Source organism: Mytilus edulis, chromosome 8, assembly GCF_963676685.1.
Source record: "Mytilus edulis chromosome 8, xbMytEdul2.2, whole genome shotgun sequence".
Lineage (NCBI taxonomy): Eukaryota > Metazoa > Mollusca > Bivalvia > Mytilida > Mytilidae > Mytilus > Mytilus edulis.
The window spans coordinates 80,437,043-80,464,364 of NC_092351.1; the positions used below are offsets into that span (position 1 = coordinate 80,437,043).

The window sequence follows — 27,322 nt, forward strand, 5'->3', positions numbered from 1 at the left end:
CGAACAGAACTACTTTAATCATTCACTTCTTAGTTTCATCTTTTCCTTACTTATTTCAATCAGTTTTAAATATTGTATACTGCCTTATGATCACATGACTTTAATAACTGTTTAAATTTGTTTGCTGGGCATTACCGTAATTTACAAATTATGGATTCGGTAATTACCGCTAAAAAACGATGTTTACCGAATGATCTCATCATACATCAATCTCATCATACAACAATCTCATCATACAACAAAAAACGTATAATGTTGTGAGCACTTCATATAATGTTGTGATCACTTCATATAATGTTGTGACCACTGCATATAATGTTTTGACCACTTCATATAATGCTTTGACCACTGCATATAATGTTGGGAGCACTTAATATAATGTTGTGGGCACATAATATAATGTTGTGAGCACTTAATATAATGTTGTGAGCACTTAATATAATGATGTGAGCACTGCATATAATGGTGTGAGCACTTAATATAATGTTGTGAGCCCTTAATATAATGTTGTGAGCACTTAATATAATGGTGTGAGCACTGCATATAATGTTGTGAGCACTTGATATAATGTTGTGAGCACTTAATATAATGGTGTGAGCACTGCATATAATGGTGTGAGCACTTAATATAATGTTGTGAGCACTTAATATAATGGTGTGAGCACTGCATATAATGGTGTGAGCACTTAATATAATGTTGTGAGCACTTAATATAATGTTGTGAGCACTTAATATAATGGTGTGAGCACTGCATATAATGCTGATCATTAACATAAGGCAGTCATGGCGTTCCATAAAATTTGATAAAAAATACGAATTAATAATATTAGCTAATATTGAATATAACAAGGGACAGATTATAATAAGCACTTATTGCTCGTTTCTATTTGTAAGTGTGTATATAAAAATATTTGTATAATTCACAATAAAATAGTAACACTATTAAAGGGCACCTGTTGAGTAAATTGGATTTTTAAACTCCCGCGGTAAAAACTTTAATAGACCAATCAGTCATTTCGTTGCAAAATGCTCTGGGACGATTTGATAACCGGAACTAGATTTATCTATAATGAGATGTGGGTTGTAAACAAAGTTTGGCATGTGATTAGAAGACGAAGTTAACGCGATGGATGACATTCTAAACGAAGTTAAGGAACTGTCAGTCGCAGATTTAAGGACTAAATTGATAGAAGTAGGAGAAAAAGTTGGACCAATCACTGCCACGACACAAAATTTGTTTCAAAAACGTCTAGCAAAACGATTGTACCAGATACAGCATCCAGAATTATTAACCAGTGAAGCAAAGGAAAAGGATGTGGTGAACAATAACTCACCCCCAGATAATGTAGAGCCTGTGAAGAATGTAGCTAAAGTGAACGAGGATACAGTGGATTCTAAAACGTCCGATGTTCCGTCTGTATTCTTTGGGGTCTGTCTTCCACATGGGGTAGACAAGAAAGAAACAGAAGGTTTGTGGGTTTATTGTTTTATTTCTATGAGCAAATAGCATAATATACATGTATGTAGAGTAGTTAGGATCCAGGGGTTGGAGCCCCCCTTTTTTTGACGATCCATGCATTTAAATGGGGACATACATGTATATGATATAGTTGGAATCCCCCTTTTCAAATAGCTGGATCCACCCCTATAGAGTTTGAATAAACATATAAATTGTGTCCTGGTACCTAAGGTAAGATTTTGTTAAATTATTTAACGGGAGCCTACGACTTATGTGACATGCTAAGGTTATGAGTTATTGTACATGTGAGTGATAATTATGGGTGCGAGACAAGTCGACCCGGAGACAAGATAACTTGGGCTGTCAATAAGACAACTCAGACTAAGTTAATCTTAAACGATCCGATTTGTCTGCTTAGACGGTCCGAGTGGACTTGGTCCGACTTGTCTCCAGGTTGAATTGTCAAGCATTCATCATTATGATCCATGATGATAGACCATGGTTTGTCATGTGATCAATTTAACAAAAAATCTTACAATGTATTTAATGAACAGGTTTTCAGTCTGCAGGAGGTTTCATTTTTATTATGCCCCACCTTTGACAGAAGAGGGGCATTATGTTTTCTGGTCTGTTCGTCTGTTCATCCCTTCATCTGTCCCGTTTCAGGTTAAAGTTTTTGGTCAAGGTAAGTTTTTGATGAAGGTTAAGTCCAATTAACTTGAAACTAAGTACACATGTTGCCCATGATATGGCTTTCTAATTTTAATGTCAAATTAAAGTTTTGACCCCAATTTCATGGTCCACTGAACATAGAAAATGATAATGCAAAGTTCAGGTTAAAGTTTTTGGTGAATGTAGTTTTTGATGAAGATGAAGTCAAATCAACTTGAAACTTAGTACAAATGTTAACTATGATCATGATGATATGATCTTTCTAACATGTCTAATTCTAATGCCAAATTTAAGGTTTGACCCAAATTTCACTGTACACTGAACATGTAAAATGATAATTCAAGTAGGGCATCCATGTACTTTGGACACATTCTTGTAAAATGATATAAAATTGCCACATTTTATTATACCCAAATAAATATATATTTTTAATACACATGATACAGGTCTATGTCAAAATTTATGATCATGCAAGCACTGACAATGACGGAAGCAAATTGTCATCTATAATCATGATAATTAGTAAAAACAAAACGGATTTGTTTCTGGTCTTACTTTTCACCAAAATGTTGACAGTTCATGATATAAGTTTCATGTCAGAAACTTTTATCTACAAAGAAATATAGCCACTTTCAGTCTTGTCAAATTTTCCTACTTGGATACATGTACATACATGTCATGCATACATGTACATGTACATATAAAATACATTGGATTGAAGCCTAATGATTTGTTAAAACTTAATTTTAAAGCTATATAATATATACATTTCATAAATTCAATGTACATGTAAGTAAAAAAAATATGATGATGATGAATTAATGCATCATGTCCAGTGGCAAATATCACATGCATTAATCAAGACCAAAACTAAAGGTTATAGAAAATCAAATGCTCTTATTGAATATTCTGTTTAACAATTGTATGCGTAAGGCCAAATGAAAAAGTATGTGTGGTTCCAGTTACATCTGAAAAAAAGTTAGGGTAGGTAGGTAGCCTAAGGTAGGGATTTTTTTTTATTTTATGTTTTTTTTTTACATTGAGTCTATAGGAGCAACAGTCTGACTTTAACAGTGCTTAATGAAAAATGACAATAAAATCTTTAGGGTAGGCTATTTTTAAGCCGAAAAAGTAGGGACGGTAGGGTTACTGGAACCACACATATATTTTTATTTGGCCTAACCAGGATTGGCAAATTAAGTGCATTGTAACATGAACATCAGGACTAAAGATGCACCTTTAATGAGTAACAAACATTGTTGAAATTTATCCAGGTTTTGTGTGTTTACATACACTTAAAGAGTGATACAGTCATGACAGAGAAATTTCTGTGGAGTCAATTAGTTTTATTTTAGAACCATGCATAGAAGCAATTTATTTGACTTCTTCCAGTTTGATACAGGTACATGCAAGATAACTATGATAATGATGGTGAAAAGCTAATACATGTATTCAAAAAAGTTTTCATTTTACAATTTTTTTTAAATCTTGCAAGGCAGAAGTTTGATGAACACCTTTAAATTTGCTGTTTAATATTAAGCCAGTTCACTCATATTATATACATGTACATGTATGCTTTAAATGGGCATGGTGCCAAAGTAATGCAGTTCTAAGGCAGATGTTGGATGTATATCAGTGTACATTTATTATAGCATTCAATAAAAATTTAATGTGATTTTATTAAACATCTTAGCTTAAGTATGATTGTATATTACATGTGCCTTGATTACAATTACTGAGAGTTGGAAGATGGTTTTCACAGAACAGTAAAACTATTTAGCATTAAAAACTCTTAAACATGGAAAGAGATTATGAAATTATTGCCATACTTAAACCCATTTATGTCTGCCTGAACTCCCAATGGCACCTAAGGCCGCAATTAAAAATATTTTGGTTTGCCCAAACCCTACCCAAAGGTTGAGACAATGGGTAGGTAGGTAGGCATTTTCTTTTTTTTTCATCAAAAAAAGAAATTGAAGTATCGGATGTTTATTAGTCTTCGTATCTATCTGAATTAAAAAAAAAAACTTCTTCAAATCAGGACAATAAAAGAATTTGAGTAGGCAGCTTTTTTCTGGGTAGGTAGGGTTTGGGCAAACAAACCTATTATTTTTTATGGCCTAATCTGTTGGTTATTGTTAGATTTTGTGTTGAGGTTTCATTTTGAAGGACAAACTATGTACATGTATATGTACATGATATGTAAATTTGACATCAACTGCTTTTGATTTATGAAAAGTTAATAATGTTAATGGTTGCAGCCTTGGAACTAATTTACTAGCAGCTAATTTATCATTTAACATGTTTAGATGAGATTTAAATTAAGTAGATTTCAGAACTGTCATATGATATGCCTTCAGTCAAGAAATTTTCACCTATTGAAAACAATTAAAAACGATAGTTGTCAAGTAGCTACAAAATGTATCTGAAATAAAAGTTCTGAAATTAAAATTAAAAATACTGCCACTAATTACATCTGGTGCATTTGGTGTTTTTTCTGTAATTGCCTGTTCTTAGTTCCATGATATTTTAAAAAGTTTATGATGTGTAAACCCATCTGTTGTTCTGGTCTAGATTTGATCTATAAATTAAAGAATCAGGTTTCAAACCTTAGTACTGTTAGACCCAATCCAATTAAAATTATATAAACAAACTAAAAACTCAAAGTTGCTATTGCCCATGCTAGTAACTATACCAATGTATACATGGTATATGTTTACAACAAAATGTAACTATCTTTTGTTTATCATATAGGCAAACAAAAAAATATGTGTGTTTCGTATTACATAAAAAAAATATCATGAATATAGGGTAGGTAGGATTTTTTTATTTTACTTTTCTTTTTACATTACCTTTGGGAGGGACATTCTGACTTTAACAGTGCTTATTGAAAATTAAATGACAAAAAAGAATTAGGGTAGGCTTTATTTTTTAGCTTATAAGAATTATGAAGGGTAGGGTAAAAGGAAACATACATCTTTTTTATTTGGCCTAAAGCATATTGATTCTGGTTAAACAAACTGTCTGTCATCAAAAGCTATCATCATCACTCTCAAGGCTACCTAAATCTATAATCAATTCAATTTGATAATAAGTTTTTTGTACTTTATGATGGTAGGTGTACATAAATAGCTAGGATCATATTGCTATGAGAATTCACTAACCAACATGATCAATATTGAATAATTACATTAGATGTATGTTTCATTACAATGCTTTATTCTGATTGGCTAACTGCATAGCACGTGTTATTCCGTAAGCAGTTGCATTGCTCAATACAACTTTTCATTCATGATAACACGTGGTCCAACAATAAAGTGCACAGGTGAATTAAATAAAAAAATATATAAAATTCGTGTTTTCGTGATCATTACTTAAAAATTTAATTATAAGTATTGAAAGCTTCTTTTTGTAACTTTATAGCGTTGTAAAAGCGTTGACCTTACGCACATTTTTAGAATGAAGCGCTTCCACGCTTCATACAAAATGTACTTCGGTCAACGCTTTTACACCCCAATAAATTTACAAAAAGAAGCATTCAATTCTTAAATACAGAATGGACAATCATATTATTAACATGGTGAAAAAGATGAATAGACAAACATTGTATATGTGTCTTTATTCTACATTGTCTAGAGGTATTGGGAGGGAGGGTTTAACCTCCTGGATTTTTTCTGTTTGTTTTTTTTTCATTCATCTTGTTCAAGTTAAAAAGCAAGACTTTAGTTGACACAGAAACAAAAAAAGTTCAAGGATTTAAATTCATTTCAAAATAAATATTGATATTTCACAAATCAGCAATTGAAAGCATCTTGTTTTTGCTTTTGAGGGCTGGGCAAAGTAAAATGACAGCTTCGCCCCAGTCGTCTGGTAGCTTGATCACTGTCTATAAATGTAGGTTTGCTGTTTCCAGCCACTGCAGTATCAACAGTTGATTAAATTTTGTGATTACATGTAGGTTGGTTTAATGGGAATCATGCACTTACATGTACATGTATGTACCGATTATCAGGTTATCTGCATGTTGATATCGTAAAATATTAGCTGCGAGACATAATATGAAGCTTTTTGTCGAGTGAGCGTAGCGAACGAGATCAAAAAGCCTTCATATTATGTCAAGCAGCTAATATTTTACAATATCAATATGCAGATAATCTGATAATCGATTTATCGGGCTATATTTGCGTGTTTCAGAAGTGTTTTCTTTGTTTCACCAGCACACAAAAGATGACTTGATAAGTTCGGGTCAAAGTTATTAGGTTATTAACGTCGGTTCAAACATTATGACGTCGCTGATATGTCCGGGTCAAAGTTATTAAGGCCGGGTCAGCGTATTTGACGTCACAAAGACATGATACAGAATAATATTAAGAGCTGAACAGAGTGATATAGACAGTGGGACGACCGATAAATATTTAAATCAATGATATTTGGTTTGCAGTTGTATTAGTATTAGCACTTCTCATTTTCATTCAGATTATTTGGCCCTATACCTGAGTCTGCACAAACATCTTTTCAAATTACTAGTACTAGTTTTAAGACCATGTTGGGCATCAGACTAATGTCATGGTCTAAGGTGCAGATTGATACCCTCAGTCATGGTCTATTGACTTTGAAACTTTTGCATACCAAGGTAGACCATAGAAAAAACAACAGCAGAAGCTCACCAACAGGTCTTCAATGTAGCGAGAAATTCCTGCACCTGGAGGCATCCTTCAGCTGGCCCGTAAATAAATATATACTAGTTCAGTGATAATGAACACCATACTAATTTCCAAATTGTACACAAGAAACTAAAATTAAAATAATACAAGACTAACAAAGGCCAGAGGCTCCTGACTTGAGACAGGCACAAAAATGCGGCGGGGTTAAACATGTTTCTGAGATCTCAACCCTCCCCCTATACCTCTAGCCAATGTATAAAAGTAAACGCATAGCAATATTTGTTGACAAGCCTCTGATATAAATGATAAGTCATTGATCTATGTTTTTTTTTTATTCAAATGTTTTTAAAATTTCAGAATTTTCCGGATTTCACAAAAATGAAACACACCAATTAAATTATCCATTCATCCAAAGTCACAAAAATTTCAGAATTATGCAGTATTTGAAATATTTGGAATGCTGTTTTCCTGATACCATGGAAACTTAATCTGGAAAATCCCAATGGATTTGTTAATTATAAGCAATAAAAAGATGTATACTTATTGACTTTCCCTATTAATTTGTAATACATATATATCATGTATATGTGAAATATGAATGATTACCTCTCCCAAAGGATTTTAATGTTTCTGTGTCATTTTTGTAGTATCTTTGCCAGTACATGTACTTAGAATAAGGACATGCAGAAGTTAGGATTTGTTTAACATGACATTGCATGCATTCTTGTTATATTTTTTTTAACAGTGAAAAAAACAAACTTAAAAAAGCAACTTTCTTTTGGCATTCTTGCTGGCCCAAAAATCAAGATTATTTTAAGCTGTATTCTATCAGTGTGTTTCCCATTCAAACTAAATTTAAAGCCAGAAAAATTGTATGCATGTAACAAATACAGTGCATGTCAAAGTTAGACAATAAGACATTGTTAAAATAAGAAAAAAGCAGCAAAATCATATTTATAAAAAAAAGCGCAGCAAAATCATATTTATAAAAAAGATGTGGTATGATTGCCAATGAGACAACTCTTCACAAGAAACAAAAATATTGAAACAAAAATAAACAGCTATAGGTCACCATTCAGCCTTCAACAATGAGCAAAGCCCATGCATGTAACAAATACATGAACAGTGCATGTCACACTTATAATAAGAAAATTTGTTATTATAAAAGTTATACATGTACAATGAACATGATGAGGTTTTACATTACCTAATCTTTCATTAACATACATTTCATGTAGAAATAAAAAACTAATTTGAATTTTTTTATGTACTGCCAAGAGCATGTTATTAAAAAGATAAATAACTTTTGATTGTAAACAATTTTTTCCTTCACAGAATTTATTATTGCCAGCGCAAAAACTATAATGAATATCACAAGTCTTCATGGACTTGTGTACAAGAGTAATGATTTCTTGGTTCTAACAATACATGTGCATTATGTAATATAATTGAAAGCAGAAATCACTTGACACAAATAGAAAATGTTTTGTACTGAAGTTTGTATATAACTTTCTTACAAGAGGCAGTTTGTGTTTTGTAGAAAATTGGAGAGTGGTATAACTTTCTATACTCTGATTCTTGTATAAAATTAAAAGTATATTATTTGCTATGTTTCTTTTAAAGCACACATTATTGTTTTTTTTTTTACCAATTTGACAACAGAAAAATGCTAGTTCATGTAAAATGATTTGCATTTAGACCTGTGTCATGTGTGTTAGAAAAAGAAAAAAGTAAGAAAGATTTTGAAAAGCTACTAACATTTTCAGAATAAGTGGCGGACTGGCAGATATATTTTCAATGGCCTGATATATACAGATATATACACTGATGTGATAGGGGTTATGTGGTAATTAGCCCCCAAGAAATTTGGACTATTATTTAGGCAAAATCATGCAATTTAAGATTTGATCCTATATTTTACCAAGGATTTTTAAATACCATGGATAGTATTATATAAAAATTCTTGGTTTAACTTACTAGATTGTTGAAAAATCATTTGAAATTGATCATTGTTGATCATCAGATTCAATTTCATCAATTACATTTAGATATTTTTTTACCAGAAGAGCTTATTTATCTCCTTTTTTCAAAAGGAATATATTGTATTTTCTTATCTGTCAGTCTGTATTCAAATCATTGCATTGATTATTTAATACCTAATAAATCTACAGAAGAGAAAAAATTGATACATTTCATAAACACAGTGTCTGTATAATTAAGGCTCCCGCATGGTCAAAAACGACCTACAACCTCTGTGCTTTTTAGAGGGGACCTCCGACCTGAGGGCCTTCTAAAAACGACATGTAAAATTTGGAAAAAAAACGACCTTGGACCGACTTCCGTCCTCTGTGTTGGGGAAAAACGACCTTCGACCTGTACATTTCCCTTAAAAACAACCTCTCAACAAATTTAAAAGCGACCTTGCGACCTGAGGGGGGTACCCTGTGGGAGCCTCATAATTAAGTATAAGCATAGTAATTATATATATAAGTACCAGAGTTTGTAAGTAATTCACCAATTTAGAATATAATGCATTCTGGGTAATATTTTCAAAAGTATACACCAAAATATTATGGTTGGTGTAAATTTAAAATGTTCTAAACAATGAAAATTCATCCAATGACTGATGACCTAATGTTATTTTCATTTTGTTTACAAACAATGAGATTACCCATAGTCCTTCTGATTCGGAAAAGCCAAATTACAACAAAAAAAATTTGAAAAATATCATGTCAACCATAAATCTTTTTACATAATTAATAATTGTAAGAGGACTAATAAATCATTTCTGTTTCAGATGAAGAATTGGTATTCAAAGACAAAGTCCAGGCCCTACAGGCTGTTAAAAAGTATGCTGGGGCCAGGTTTAAAGTCTTCAAGTCAAAACAAGATGCCAGACTTTTCAGTCAGTCTTCAGCTGATGAGCCTTCTCCATCACCATGGAAACCGTCATCTCCAAAGGTTAAAGTTGTTATCAATTTTATTGATTTTGTAGTAAAGTTGTTAACTTTGTTAAATCACTGGATTTAAAATAAATCTGTTTTCTTCAGTTATAAGTGATGTGTCTGACTGCCTGTAATTGAAATAAGTCCCCAAATGAATTAAAATCTTCCAACTTTACTAAATTTATGTACATAAAATTGAGAGTGGAAATGTGGAATGTATCAACGAGGCGACAGCTTGACCAAAGAGCATTAAACAGCCCAAGGCCAGCAATGGGTCTTCCAACACCGTAAGAAAATCTGGCACCAGTAGTTGGGCTTCAGCTGGCAATTTTGCCTAAACAAAAATGTGTACAAGTTCAGTAAAAATGGATGTCAAACTAAACTTTGAAACATATAAAAGAAATCAAAAACAAAATTAAAAAAACAGATAAATTAAGCCTGGTTGCAGGATTGTCTAGCTGCCTTGAAGACCCATTGTCTGCTCCCCATTGTCTGCTCCCCATTTTCATTCTCGATTTTAAGACTGTCAAAGGCCAGAGGTTCTAAGACAGGGGCAAACATGTGGTGGGGTTTGAATTAACATATTTATATTTCATGAAAAAAGAGTAAATGCATGCATATTAAAGAGGGTGGTAAAGGGTTATTTTCGTGCAACGTGATCGCCGTTTTTTATTTCACGTTCAACGTGTTTTTACTTATTTATTTGACGTTCAGTCGTGCAAGACAGGTGCCTCGTTCAACGTGTTCTGCTTATTTAATTTTAAGTGCATTGTGATTTTCAGTCTTATTTTGCGTGCTCGGTATTTTTCAAATAAAATTCAAACACTTGACAGGGATCGTCAAGAAATACTTTTTTAAAAGCCGTAAACCAATTATATCATAAATGTGTATACTAAATCGGGAATATCAAGTAAAACAAAGAGTTAATATATACAAGAAGACAGTGACTCAGTCACAAAAGGTTCAAATAAAAGTATTTATTTTTCGTGCAACGTTCATTACAGAAATTATTTCACGTTCAATGCGAAATTATGTCTTATTTCACGTTTTTTTCGTGCAAGCACCCCCCCTTTACCACCCTCATTAAAGATTTTGAACATCTTTCTGAAATCAAATCTATTTTCCCTGTTAGGCCATTCTCAATAAAATGTTGATTATATTTTTATGGCATGATTATAAAATAATGTGAATATATATATCTGTCTGATAATGTTTATCTGACCTTGACCTCATTAACATGCTTCTTTTGTCAAAGTTTAGTTTTTTCTCAAATGGAAAACGAAAGCAACTTGAACGCTATGAAATGCATAGAAGGATGTGTACAAGTATATAAATATAAATAGTGAGGACTTGTTATATATATGTAGATATTGATGATAATGCATGTCTTTCAAGTTTAAAGACAGATGATTTAACAGTTTAACTTCCTGATGTAAATAAAGTTATCTCCCCTTGACATGCTTCAAGCAGGAAGAAATTTTCCTTCTCCTGTTTAATTTTCAAGCACCCTTATATGTATGTCCTTGTCTTAACGGACGATTTTTTGAAATGTATCAGTTTTGTATCTTTTTCAGTCAGTGGCGGATCCAGCCATTTTAAAAAGGGGGTTCCCAACACAGAGTAAAGGGGGGGTTCCAACTATATGCTCCCATTCAAATGCATTGATCGGCCAAAAAAAAGGGGGGGTTCCAACCCCTTCTGGATCCGCCACTGTCAGTGATGTATATTTACAGATTATTGAAATTTTGCAAACAACATGAATAATTTGTGTTATGCATGTTACGTAATTACATACAGAAATGATAATTGAAAAAAAACCATGATATTATCAATGTGGGTGTTTTTGTTAATAAACATAAACCCAATCATGGCACTTTGTAAAGAGCTAATAATGACCTTTATTTGAATATCAAGAACACATTGGGTGGTAATTAGGCTAATGGATTGTTTTCTAAAAATTATTGTTTATGCAGAACACATAATTGTTTATTTAAAATTACAGGCAAATAACTGTATTTGTACAAACCATTAACATGATTAAGTTTATTCTTTATGTTTAACTATATTATGACATAAGCGTATGATATTTTTCATGCACTCTTTAAGGATGTTCACAACTCGGTTTCAAAATAACAAAATTAAGCTTTTTAAAAGACTGCTATAAACATGATAAATTGATGTGAATAAAGGAACTAAAAGAGCAGAAAAAATGGAGGGTCCGTGTGCTTGTTTTCAAGATATAAGTTATTGAAAATTTGGCGTGAAATAATTCTCTCTAGATTTTTCTTACATTTAACATTGGCATCTTTTCTCTTTCAAAAACAATGAAAAAATAACAAGGATTTTATAAGATTTTCAAAAATGACATTTTAAACTAAATGTTTTCAAATTATGGAAAGAAAAGTAGGGGCTAGTGGGGCTAGAATTTTAATGGTACTACATGGATAAAACCAGAGGATTCCAAATATCTGGCAAAAATTTAAAAACATGAGGAGGCAAACATCCTTAATTTGTCTGCAATGTAAAATTAAGCTAAGAGTACTTAAAATTATTAGCTTCTATTTGGTACTTAATCCATAATTTTTGTCTAGCTAACAATGAAACATATGCAATGGGATATCAGGGGCAGAGTTTTAAGAATGATAGTCATTTTTCTGTTAACCAATGCAATGTGTTATGCTTAGGGTTTCCATCTTATATACGTCCATTATAAATGACCTTGACCTTAATTTCATCCCCCCTACCCCACCTCCCATGTCAGCCGTGCAAAAGTGCCAGTACGCAAGTTTACCTGACAGGGTTTATCTGTTATGACTTCATTGATATTAATTCATAATACTTACGTTATTGGAAATTACATAAGGATTATCTCCCCTTAATTTTCATCGTTCTTTTGTTGGGTATACGTTTTTATGATAAAGTCAGTATCTCAGGTATTGTAATTAATAAGTATGGGTTTTGCTCATTGTTGAAGGTTGTACAGTGACCTATACTTGTTTACTTCTATGTCATTTGGTTTCTGGTGGAGAGTTATCTCATTGGCTTCCATACCATATCCATTTTTTTCATCCATACTTGTTGTGTATAAGGATTGGAAGAAGTACATGTTTCTCTGAAAGAGTCTTCTGATCTTCACCTCGTTTTCCTTTATCATCAATAATATTCAGTTCATGCAAACCTTTTAATTTTAGTTTCTTGTGTACAATTCATAGTTTAGTCTGACATCCATTATCACGGAACTAGTATACATATTTGTTTAGGGGCCAGCTGAAGGACGCCTCCTCAGGAGTTTCTCGCTACATTGAAGATCCATTAGTAACCTTCGGCTGTTGTCTGCTCTATGGTTGGGTTGTTGTTGCTTTGACACATTCCCCATTTCCATTCTCAAAATGTACTTCCTATTCAAGACATTTTACGTAAGATTCAATCATATGATTACTTAGTAATGCAGGCAGACCAGACATTTCTGTGTGTACACTTTTTGATATCCAACTATCAAACATCTGATCTTGCAATTATATAATCTAAGGTAGACATTTATATATTAAGTAACCTTTTATAATTTATGCATTATAACTTAGTGAATGTAATAATCCTGTGCTATTTCTGTCACACAAACAAATCATATTGAATTGTGTAAAGTATAATATATTTGAAAACTATATTTAGATTTCACAGACATTGACAAGATTTCATTGGTCAATAAAGTTTACATAACATCAAAGGCTAATTAGGTTAACCAATGCAAGTTGTTTGATCTTTTATGCCATAGTTAATCTTCATCATGTTCAGTGGTATTATGCAAATGATTACATGCAAATGATGTATAATTCATGGTATTATTTTTCATGATTTTCAAACAAAACCATGATGGAATAGCATTAAAAAGGATTTACATTTTGATTAATTTCTAAATTTATCACTGAAGGACATTTGTCATGGGATCTGCATCTTCAAATAGTTTTAATGAAATAGAATTAATAAATAAGACGAACAAACATTTTAATGATTCATTTATTAATTACTATGTGTGCAACACATCAAAGGAACGACAACTATCATATTCTTTAATTTGGACAGGCCCATTCTAGGTAGAAAATGATGGATTAAATCTGGATTTATAACTTCTCACTTGAATGACAGTTGCATCAAATTCCATCAGAAAGGTTCTTGAAATCTAATTTGATTTTATTTTTTTCAGGCAACAGATGGCTTTATATCAACAATGGGCACTGGAGTATCATTTGAAAGCTCACCATACAAAGCTCCTAAAGTACAGGAGATTTCTAAGTTTAGATTAGCCTTAGAACAAGGGGACACCACCACCATTGAAACTCTGGTGTGGGAAAATCCAAGGTTCCTTATCAGTAGTGCTGATACACCACTAATTATACAGGTATTTATTTAGGGGAAAATCTACTTTTGCTTTACATCATTGCTATTACATCACTAGTGATACAGATACTAATTGTGGAATAAGCATTTCTATCCAAAAGGCATGATTATGAAATGATTCTTTGATGTTTTTATACAAAAAAAAAAAATGTTTGCGTCATATGATGTTGTCGTTGTTGTCCGAAGACACATTTAGTTTCCGGACAATAACTTTAGTTTTAGTCTATGGATCTCTATAAATTTTTATACGACCGCAAAATTTGAAAAATTTTTCGTCGCATATTGCTATCACGTTGGCGTCGTCGTCGTCGTCGTCGTCGTCGTCCGAATACTTTTAGTTTTCGCACTCTAACTTTAGTAAAAGTGAATGGAAATCTATGAAATTTTAACACAAGGTTTATGACCACAAAAGGAAGGTTGGTATTGATTTTGGGAGTTTTGGTCCCAACATTTTAGGAATTAGGGGCCAAAAAGGGCTCAAATAAGCATTTTCTTGGTTTTCGCACTATAACTTTAGTTTAAGTTAATAGAAATCTATGAAATTTTGACACAAGGTTTATGACCACAAAAGAACGGTTTGGATTGATTTTGAGAGTTTTGGTTTCAACAGTTTAGGAATTAGGGGCCAAAAAAGGGCCCAAATAAGCATTATTCTTGGTTTTCGCACAATAACTTTAGTTTAAGTAAATAGAAATCAATGAAATTTAAACACAATGTTAATGACTACAAAAGGAAGGTTGGTATTGATTTTGGGAGTTTAGGTCCCAACAGTTTAGGAATTAGGGGCCAAAAAGGGACCCAAATAAGCATTTTTCTTGGTTTTCGCACCATAACATTAGTATAAGTAAATAGAAATCTATAAAATTTAAACACAAGGTTTATGACCATAAAAGGAAGGTTGGTATTGATTTTGGGAGTTTTGGTCCCAACAGAATAAGGGGCCCAAAGGGTCCAAAATTAAACTTTGTTTGATTTCATCAAAATTGAATAATTGGGGTTCTTTGATATGCCAAATCTAACTGTCATGACTGTGTATGTAGATTCTTAACTTTTGGTCCCGTTTTCAAATTGGTCTACATTAAGGTCCAAAGGGTCCAAAATTAAACTTAGTTTGATTTTGACAAAAAATGAATCAGTTAGGTTCTTTGATATGCTGAATCTAAAAATGTACTTTGATTCTTGATTATTGGCCCAGTTTTCAAGTTGGTCCAAATCGGGGTCCAAAATTAAACTTTGTTTGATTTCATCAAAAATTGAATAAATGGGGTTCTTTGATATACCAAATCTAACTGTGTATGTAGATTCTTCATTTTTGGTCCTGTTTTCAAATTGGTCTACACTAAAGTCCAAAGGGTCCAAAATTAAACTAAGTCTGATTTTAACAAAAATTGAAATCTTGGGGTTCTTTGATATGCTGAATCCAAAAATGTACTTAGATTTTTTATTATGGGCCCAGTTTTCAAGTTGGTCCAAATCAGGATCTAAAATTATTATATTAAGTATTGTGCAATAGCAAGTCTTTTCAATTGCACAGTATTGCGCAATGGCAAGAAATATCTAATTGCACAATATTGTGAAATAGCAAATTTTTTTTAATTAGAGTTATCTTTCTTTGGCCAGAATAGTAAGCAAGAAATATCTAATTGCAAAATATTGTGCAATAGCAAGATTTTTTTTTAATTGGAGTTATCTTTCTTTGTCCAGAATCAACTTAAATCTTTGTTATATACAATATACAATGTATATTCACTTTTTACTACCAACTGATAAATTAAAATAATCTTTACCATTCAGTGATAACAAGCAGTTTTTTTACATCTTAATATTTTATGATGTATTTAAATGAGTAGTTATTGTTGCAAACTCCATTAGAAATTTTAATTGAGATTAGTTTTGGAATAAGGGAAAGGGGGATGTGATTAAAAAAATTGGGTTCAATTTTTCTCATTTGAAATTTCATAAATAAAAAAGAAAATTTCTTCAAACATTTTTTTGAGAGGATTAATATTCAACAGCATAGTGAATTGCTCTAAGAGAAAACAAAAATTTTAAGTTCATTAGAACACATTCATTCTGTGTCAGAAACCTATTCTGTGTCAACTATTTAATCACAATCCAAATTTAGAGCTGAATCCAGCTTGAATGTTGTGTCCATACTTGCCCCAACCGTTCAGGGTTCAACCTCTGCGGTCGTATAAAGCTACGCCCTGCGGAGCATCTGGTTTACAGAGGGTTCAATACCACTAAAGGAAGGTTGGGATTGATTTTGGGGGTTGTGGTCTCAATAATTTAAAAATTAAGGGCCAAAAAAGGGCCCAAATAAGCATTTTCTTGATTTTCGCACAATAACTTAAGTATAAGTGAATAGAAATCGATAAAATTTAAACACAAGGTTAATAAGGACAATAGGAAGCTTAGGATTGATTTTTGGAGTTTTGGTCCTAATTGTTAAGGAATTAGGGGCCCTAAAAGGGCTGAAATAAGCATTTTTCTTGTTTTTTGCACAATAACTTTCAGTATAACTATAAGTCAATAGAAATCTATGAAATTTTAACACAACATTTATAATTACAAAAGGGAGGTTTGGATTGTTTTTGGGAGTTTTATTTCAAACATTTGAAGAATTAAGCGCTAAAAAGGGCTGAAATAAGCATTTTTCATGGTTTTCACTCAATGACTTTTAGTATAAGTCAATAGAAATCTATGACATTTGAACACCAAGGTTGATAAACACAAAAAGGATGGGATTGATTTTTGGAGTTTTGGTCCTAACAGTTTAGGAATTAATGGCCAAAGAGTCCAAAATTAAACTTTGTTTGATTTTATTAAAAATTGAATTATTGGGGTTCCTTAATATGCCGAATATAACCATGTATTTAGAATCTTAATATTTGGTCCCATTTTTACAATGGTCTACATAAAGGTCTAAAGGGTTCAAAATTTAACTTTATTAGATTTCTTCAAAAATTGAATTCTTGGGGTTCCTTGATATGCTGAATCTAACAATATTGGACCATAATAGGTAAATTTCCAATTTAAAAGTTTTTAAGTTTAAGTTCTTAGACCACATTCATTTTGTGTCAGAAACCTATGCTGTGTCAACTATTTAATCACAATCCAAATTTAGAGCTGTATCAAGCTTGAATGTTGTTTCCATACTTGCTCAACTGTTGAGGGTCTGACTTCTGCAGTCATATTAAGCTGCTCCCTGCAGAGCACCTGGTTGGTGTTTAATGCCACTTCATCACTTTTAGCTATATATCAACTTACAGTCAGTGCAAGAAGCTAGAGATAACCACAACTTTCTGTAGGAAAACTGACAATCTTAGGCAATTAAAATAAGATTCAGTTTCTAATGCACAATGCAGGGTTCAAACTCACAACCTCAGTATCGACAGACTAGTGATACAGTAGAGTATGCATAACTACTCGGAACACTTGGTCCAATTTGATGCAAGAAAGAAAAGTATATATAGGACTTAATGCTTGATCTTCATGATCTTGCAAATGTTTAAAAGATATACCTATACTACACATATATATATATAGCAGTGAATTTAGCGTCTGCCATTTGAAATTACTTTACATTTATAAATTTTGTGTGGATTTATAATTGTGGTTTTTCAAGAATGGACAAAGATTATTAATTGCCAATTCAGGAAAATCATTTAATCTGCAAACAGAATGACAAAATGAAATACATAGGCCAAATAAAAAAGTATGTGTGGTTCCAGTTACATCTGAAAAAAAGTTAGGGTAGGTAGGTAGGGATTTTTTTTTTATTTTATGTTTTTTTTTTACATTGAGTCTATGGGAGCAACATTCTGACTTTAACAGTGCTTAATGAAAAATGACAATAAAATCTTTAGGGTAGGCTATTTTTCAGCGGAAAAAGTAGGGACGGTAGGGTTACTGGAACCACACATATATTTTTATTTGGCCATACTGTATGTATCTAATATCAGAATATGTGTTCTTATTATTGCTATACTCACACAATAACATTAGTTACATTAATAAAAATCTTTCAATAATTTCTGCTCTTACAGTAGATTAGATATAATCTTTCCCTAATATATTGACAGGAAGGACCAAGATATAATGCTTTACACGTAGCAGCCAAGAGTAACCAGCCACAAGTCTGTCAGCTGATACTGGATATCTTAGAAGATCCAAGCTTCCTTGATAAGCTCTATGGACACACTAAAGAAACTGAGTGTACCAGGACAGATAGAATGAATTTTGTTGTTGATTTGTATCTCAACACACCTGATAAAGGGGTAGGTAATATTGTAAAATAATTATTTATAAAAAACAGAATTAGTGTTATTGGAAGTAACAGAATTTAGTAGAATACTCATGTTCAAAACTCGTAAATCCATTTATAATATACAAATCAAGATAAAAAAAACTAAGAGATTTTGCATGAATTCGAAATTTAGGGAAACCACAAATTAAATCCCTCCTTTCACACATTTATCAAAATATTAAAACTGTATCAAAACGTAGTGACCTTGAATCAGACACAATTGGTAAGTTAGCAGATTAGAAGACTGTTACATTCTCATGGTTCTGGTGAGCTAAAATTTGAGGTCAGGAAAATAAGTCTCTGAGACACTGATAAATTGTATGTATCAATTAATCATGATGAAAAAAAGTAAATTCACAAAAATACTGAACTTAGAGGAAAATCAATTTGGAAAGTCCTTAATCACATGGCAAAATCAAATAACAAAACGCATCAAAAACAAATGGTCAAGAACTGTCATATTCCTGACTTGGTACAGGCATTTTCAAATGTAGAAAATGGTGGATTAAACCTGGTTCTATAGGGCTAACCCTCTTTCTTTGATGACAGTCTCATCAAATTCCGTTATATTTACATTGATGCGTTAACTAAACAGACACAATAAATAAAATAGTCAAAACATGGGTACATCAGTCATCATTGTATAACAATTTTAAAAGGAACAATTTAACAGAACACAAATACATCTATCTACAAACACATTGAGACATTGAGACATTGAAAATGAGACAACCTTTTCAATTTTTAAATAAAGTAAAAAATGCAATAGATATAGGAAGATTTGTTATTAGCGCCAATGTGACAACTCTCCATCCAAGTCACAATTATAAAAGTAAACCATTATAGGTCAAGGTACGGTCTTCAACACAGAGTCTAGGATCACACGGAACAGTAAGCTATAAAGAGCTCCAAAAATTACTAGTGTAAAATCATTCAATGCCCTTTTCTTGAGAAAAAACTACTTACAGAACAGTTAGGCTTGAAATCCACTCTGCATTCCAACTTCATCATGTTCATGAAATAATATAATGTTGATCTTCTGTGGATACAAAGGACTTTATAGAAATGTCGTTCTTTCTTCATCATGTTCATTACATATTTTAGAAATTTAACCTTTCTTCAAATTGCATATTTTGTTTTATGTTTACAGTGTTGTGAATCACCTCTACATTTTGCCTGTAAGTTTGGTTACACAGATGTGGTAGCAGTCCTGGCGTCTCATCCAAAAGTTGACAAAATTCTAAAGAACAAATATGCAGAAACTCCAAGAGATGTAAGAATAGTAATAATAGGGTGCAGCTGTGTTAAACTTAAAGATATAGTTAAATAAAAATACAGAGATGCGTTATGATTGCCTATGAGACAACTTTCCACCAGAGTCTGAATATTGTGCAAATAAACGACTATGGGTCAGTGTATGGCAAGGTTGACAAAAAAGCGGTCAATATTGACCATGCCAGTGGTAAATACAGGTAACGTAAATACCAGGAAATACTGGCAAATACTGGGAAACACCGGCAAATACTGGTCAATTGAAATTTTCAGTGGTCATTACTATAAAAACCACTCTCTTCTTAAGCAATTATAATTACTATTAATAATTAATTTATATAGAAAGTGTTCAAATGATTTTTAATGCTTTCATTTCTAATTCTATTGTAAATTCAAACAGGGATCTACATTGATTAATGTGTAAATGTACTGCAAATTTGTACTACAATGTGTTGCTTCTATGGGCCTGAATATAATAAATATATACATTTAAGGAATGACTGTAATATTTTTTCTGTCTATGAAGAAATAACATAAAAAATTTGGTGCACACTGAATAACGTGCATAGCATGTCAAATAGACAGAAAAATATTACAGTCATTTCTTATAATTTAATTCTAAATTCCATTTTAAACCGTAGAAAACCATGAAAAAACGTTGATGACGTCACGGTCACATGACTAAATTATGTCTATGGGCTGACAACAAAATAACGTCAGCCAATCAGAAGACATGTAACATCCAAAATTAAATTATTGTAGTTTGTTCTTAATTTTTTACAACTACTTTGGATTTCTTATTATTTGTTGGATACAAATTTTTGTGGATTTCATGGCTACCTGGGAACCACTAATTTCAATATCCAACGAATTACAAATGTTATATATAAATTTATGCAGGCTTTGACAATTTCACAAAATCAAATATCCACAAAGATGAAAATTTTCCTCAATCCACAAAAATTGGTACCCATGAAAAAAAAACAAATCCATAGTAGTTCAATTGTAGTGATTTTTTTCAGACTACATCAGGCTCTCATTGGGTCTAAGCGTGACGTGGGATTGCCGATTTTTTGTAAGCGTGACACGTGAAAGTCAAATTATTGTGTCGTGAAAACGGGAAATGAGGTTTAGCAGGACCGGGAAATGACAAAAAAACTAGAATTGCTTACGTACATAGTGTAAGCGGGATACGGGAATCTGACAAAACAGTAAGCGGGATCCGGGATCGGAACCCCCCAATGAGACCCCCTACATTTGTATAGCAGATATGAACTAGATTCTGATTATTATTTTAGGTAATATGCACCAGATTAAAAACCCCTACTCAAGATCAGAAAGCTGAGATCAAAGATTTACTAGAAGGTAAAAGACATATTTCTTTATTTATCATAAAAGGCTAAATGATAGAAATACAGTTTCTAAATTTTGAGAAAAATTCAACATATTATGAAGATAATACTTTGTTACAATAAGTAGCCTTACATTGCCTTATTGATATGAATGGATTTTAACTTTTAATTTTTGTTTTTGGAAATGGTAGAGTATAGAAGTACTCCAAACGATGGCATTTTTATCAAAAGTTATAAAGTGATATATGACCATATATAGATTTTGAGAAACTGAACGAAGAAAACAAAAAATCTTTCCAATCAATTAAAGAAACCATAGCTATTTAGAAGCAATTAATGTTTCTTACGAGTGTATAAAAGAGGAATTGGCATATATCAGTCAAAGTTTGCTGGGCAAATATCAGTCAAAGTTTGCCGGGCAAATATCAGTCAAAGTTTGCCGGGCAAATATCAGTCAAAGTTTGCCGGGCATATATCAGTCAAAGTTTGCCATATCTAAAAGGAAAACAGGCAAATTGATTTACAGTAAGTCGCTGTGTCTGTAAAGGTTTGAAATATTTCGTCTTGTATATAAATATCCTTTTATTTTCAAATTATAAAAGTTTCAAAGTAACACTAATATATATTCTCATTCTTTTTCATTGCAGGCCAGTTTTATGTTCCATTACTGAGAGCAGAAGATAATTCTACACAGCCTCTTATTGGCCAGCCCTGGTCACCTGACAGTTCCAAGGTGCCTTTGAATGTAGCTACTGGTACCTGGAGTCCAAAAGATCCTCTTATGGCTGTCAAAGCCTGTGCTGGTCCTATGACACCTTCAAAGGTAAAAAATAGTTTAAATATTAAGAAGCAAATAATCTTAAGATTTCCTCTAAAAAAGAATCCCGATATTAAAATAGTTATTAAGGGTAAAAAAATTCATTACAAAACAGGCAAATATAAGAAGAAAAAAAATCAGAGTTCAACTGTTTTCTAGGGGGAAAAAAACAGAATAAACTAATTCTGACATGGAGTTATGAATGAAGACTTTTAAAACTAAAAAAAGCATCCTTATTAATTATTTAATATAATTCAAGTAAATCACATTTTTTTTAAAACATGAAGCAAGACATGTTATTAAAGTTTATAATAGCAACCAGTTTTTTTTCACTATTAATCTTCATCAGTAGCTCTTATAATACAAAAATAAATATTTTTGGGATGTTTTTATAATTGCAAAATACTTGAACCAGCTATGTTTCTCAATTGATTTTGATAGCTTTCTTTGTATATATTATATCCTGAAATGCTCTATTCTAATTAAACATGTGTAAAACTTGTGTCAACATTTTACAAATGATTGCAAATTTGCAAATGCCTTGTATATAAATATTGACAAATCTAATGCCTGCCCATGTTAAAACCAGTGTATAGCATAGGATGAAAGAATTATTTCTTAATTTAATCAAGCTCTTTGTCCAATCAAAAGAAAGGATGAGCATGAAATACAGTTTTCAAACACAAAAAAAAGAACTGTTTTTATTCATCTTGTGTAACTGAATATATGATATTTGAAGATTATATTTATCTGCTCCAGGCAATGTTATTCCACAAGAGATGGATGACTCCTCCCTCTGGTAGTCCTGACCATGTCAAACAGAAATTTGTCTTCACAAAGCGAGAGGACAGTGATAAAGGAGTAGAAAGAATAGGAAGGTAGTCAGCGGTTTCATTATCTTTCATGTTGACTGGTACTTTCCACGTTTCTAGGGGGTACTTTTCAATTTATTCCATGAATATCTTATATAAAAATTCCTACATTTAGGCGATACTTGTCAATAGCATAGGAGGGTAAAAGTACCGGGTACCGCCTCTTAATGAATGGCCTGGGTAGTTCTATATTTTTTTGTAGTCAGGTTAAGTTTTTTGGATCATATGGGATTCCCTTTTAAACTTATTGAAGAAAAAAAAATCGGGAAAATAAGAGGGCAATTAAATACCAAAAGTTAAAGATAAACAGATGGAAAGAAAAATAAGTTTACAAAACTTGAAATAGAAACTCAATACTGAATATCATAAACCCCACAAAAAACTGAGGGTGAACTCAAGTTTATTAGACATGTAAGAAGAGATAGCAAATTCTGCTCCTGTAGTGACACCCAAGATTATTCTATTTGTCACACATTTGATTCATAGCTGATCAAAACACAGATTGGTTATTTTTCTCTTCCTATTACATAGTATATACACAGAAAAGTCTAAATAATCTGGCTTTGTAATGTAACATGTTTTCTTGTAAAATTTTATTATCAATTGTAGTCAAACAGTGATAAACAATTTAGTTGAGTACAAAATGGCTTTCTTATCAGTCTATCATATGGTGTCATTTAATTTGTTTAAGGTGGTACCCAACACTTTCACTAAAATTAATTTGGCTCGTTTAATTTTCATAAAATTTTGACAATGTATTTACTTTGACCCTTTAACAAAAATATAAAAATTTCAAAAATTTTGAACCAACCGTTTTGTCAGAAAAATTACACTGATTATATAGCAGTTTGACAAACACCAATTTTGATCATTGAGAAGCTTAATATTCCCTTTACAACACAATGTAATTAAAACGTTTAGCTGACTTTACAGAGTTATCTCCCTGTAGTGTTAGGTACCACCTTAATATCAATTCACATTACAAATTTTATTGATTAATTTTGTAGAGAGTTAGCACATGAATACCAGATACCATGGGTAGAGTACTGGACCTTCCTACAGACTTATGCTGATCTTACTACAGAAGATGGACTGGATCTGTTTGAAGATTTTCTTCATAGACAAAGTTTAGGATTGTGTATTGCTGAAAAGATAGATAAATTAGACATAAAGTCTGACATGGAAGATAGTTTTGTTACAGCTAATCAGAGTAGTAATCCTATGAATTCTTCATTTCTAAATTCATCATTATTTCAGTCAATAAATGGTTCATTAGGTCAACGTAGTATTTCCCCTCAGATTCTCGAGGAAAATAGCTTCTTATGTAAAGGACTGCCGAAAACCAGTTCTCCTCTAAATACATCTGAAATGGAGGAAAGTTTGCATTTACCCAAGCATAACATTTATGATTACGGTAAAAATTACATGACATGGTCAATGGACAGTAGTGATTTTATGCAGGAAAGTTTCACTGCATCATCGAGTCCCATGGGATGCTTGACTGCTTTGTTTTCTAAACTTTCATTGTTAGACCGATCAATTCGGCAGAAGAGAAGATCTGTGAGTTGTAATTCATGTATCGGAGACCGTTCTGCCTCCTCTCCTCATGAAAGAAATGGTTCGAAACCCTACAATTCACCACCAAGGGGTATGGATCCAATTTCCGAAAATTTTGAAAAGCGAGATATTAATAAGAACATAGAACTTAGTGAGAAGAAACCGGAAGAAATTTATTGTAATGGAAGTGTTCCGACTAGAATTTGTGATGATATTGCTGAAGAAAATTCTTCTGATGAAAATACCGATCGTAGTCAGTCTCCAGCATTATCTAATCATTTGGAAGATAAAAATGTCTCCTTGTGGAGGGATAAAAGAAATGATAGTGTTTCCTCGTCATTATCATCACTCAGTGATGAGGGCGGGAGGTTAGAGACATGTGACGAGGGTGAAAATGTTCCAAAGGTTGAAAATGACATAAAACAAGAAAAGAAGGATGTGATTGTAGAATCTAAGTTTAATTGTGATGAGAAAGTTACATGTGAACCGAAAAATGACTCGAAATCGGAAAAACTGGAGTTTGAAAAAGAAGCATCAAATGTTGATGACTTGACTGATAAATTTGATCAGAAAATTAGTGTAACTGATGTAGCTACCTCAGAATGCTCTCAAACTCCAGAAAGAAAACGGAGAATAAGTGGGAAAGAAAAACCTACATATGTTCACTTAGATGTTGTATTTGAAATGAACAAAAACAAAACTCCCGAAAACATTTTTGAAGCTATGTTTGAAGCCGTGAATGAAAGAAGGAAATCAAATATGAATTTAGAGGAAATGGATTTCATGAAATTTAGTGATGATGATTGGAATCGCGATTTTGTTATTGATTTTGATTTGACCCAATCTGACCTTCGTGAGGGTCAAGAAATACTTGCTACAGTAGCTGTAGTGCCATTAAACATGAACTTAAATGATATGAAAGTTTTTCCCAGAGTTCCATTTAAACTGACTTCCTGTGAATATTTGAACACTGCTGATGTTAATTTTGCCGATTCCATTGTGATTGTTAATTTGAAGTTTCATTTTGTCAGAGAACAGATGAAGCAAGCTCTTCTGGTCAGGAATTGTTTTTATCAAAGGAGTTATTTTATCAATGGGTAGGTAATTCATTAAAGCTTTAAACGTTAGACAAAATTTACCTCAAATCTTTGCTTGTTACTTCATGCTCTTGGTAGCACGCTTACTTTCAGTGGTGGAGGTTGTAGATATTTGCCCTAACAGGTTATACTACATGTAATAAAAGACTTTGGTTGTAGTATAATTAGGAAAAAGAGGACAGACTGGTCACAATGAGTCTGTGTAGGCTCACATGTGTATCTTCCTATGGACTTTTTGCCTGGTGAACAACATGTATCACTTATAAACATTGAAAATTGTCTGGTTTGTGTATGTTGTCTAATACAAAGCAGTGTTGATATTCTGTAATCTTATCACATTAACACACATTTGTTCATCCTGATGTGCATGCAACATTTGCTATTGGGCATTAAACAACACTATCCATAATCATGATAATTACCATTATGATTTTCAATGATACAGAGTTGCCATAAACCAAAAAATGAATATTAAAACTTAAAGTATACTTTACAAACGAATTACAGTTTTATCCTATGCATTATGTAAATAGTGATTATAGATTTAAAGTGCAATTGATATTTGTGTAAAAAACTAAATAGGTAGAATTGACAATTGAAAATTTTAGAATGTTGATTCCATAGAATGTCATGTTTCTCTTTTACAGTCCACTACCAACCAAGACTGACCTAGATGCTCACAGAGCTATGGATGACCACCCCGTCAATAAAACAGAGTACCCTTATATTCATCGATGGAGGTCATTGATATCGGCCAGGATGTCAGAAATAGGCAATGAGTTAGTATTTTATATTTCTTTAGCTATATAGTGTTCTGTAATTTTTATACGACTGCAAAAATTATAAAAGATTTGGTCTTTTTATATTTCTTAGCTACATGTATATTGTGTTCTGTGATTTTTATACAACCACAAAGTTAAAAAAGATTTGGTCATATATATATTGCAATTGGTATCACTTCGTCGTCCGATGACTGAACATGAAAAACTTTAGTATAGGTAAATAGAAATCAATTAAATGTTAACACAAGGTTTATAACCACTAAAGGAAGGTTGGAATTGCGGGCATATCAAGCTGCACCCTGGGGAGCATTTTATTTTTTTTAAAAGACATTAGGGTACTGATTAAAATATTATAGAAAATTAAAAAAACGCAACCATTTTGAAAATTAGGTATGCACTAGTAAATATATGTACATAAATGGTAAAGTCTACATATATATATGTTTTAAGGTTGAGATATTTTAGATAGATATTTTTGACTGGAATCTTGGAATATTAAATTACTTACACCTGACATATAAAAAAGAAGATGTGGTATGATTGCCAATGATTCAACTCTTCACAAGAGACCAATTGACACAGAAACCAACAAATATAGGTCACCATATGGCATTCAACAATGAGGAAAGCAGATACCATATAGTCAGCTATCAATGGCCCCAAAATGAGAAAAATGTAAAACAATTAAATTGAGAAAACTAACAGGCTAATTAATGTACAAAAAAAATGAACAAAAAACAATATGTAACAGCAACAAACAAAAACCACTGAGTTACAGGCTCCTGACTTTGAACAGGCACATACATATATATACAGAATGTGGCCTGGTTAAACATGCCTGATATAGCAGTTAGAGAAACAAGCAATTCACCCAAACAGATTTTTGTTTTATTTATTTTTGAAAAGTTTAAAAAAAAAGTTTATATTTTCTTTACAGATGGCCAAGTCCAGCCAGAGTTCATCAGTATTCCAACCTATCATCGAGTTTCCCACAGATAACTACACCCAGAATGAATGACAGTTCTATGTTGTTTCGTAGTCCTCGTGCACCACTGAATAAGATGACCACAACATGGACGTTACCCAATGTCCGAACAAGGCTGTTTAATGGGTCATCAAAAGAATAGAAA

The 27,322-nt window shown here is 32.2% G+C and overlaps 1 protein-coding gene across 1 annotated transcript; it reads left to right on the plus strand.

Moving 5' to 3' along the window:
• Positions 1-1,032: 1,032 nt before the first annotated feature.
• On the plus strand, positions 1,033-27,322 carry LOC139486361 (uncharacterized). Its single transcript, XM_071271226.1, has 11 exons — positions 1,033-1,468; positions 9,592-9,755; positions 13,941-14,135; positions 18,220-18,414; positions 19,594-19,716; positions 21,014-21,080; positions 21,715-21,890; positions 22,644-22,762; positions 23,764-25,410; positions 26,058-26,189; positions 27,130-27,322. Exons 1-11 carry the CDS (start codon positions 1,126-1,128, stop codon positions 27,317-27,319), a joined length of 3,351 nt encoding a protein of 1,116 aa, XP_071127327.1. The 5' UTR covers positions 1,033-1,125; the 3' UTR covers positions 27,320-27,322.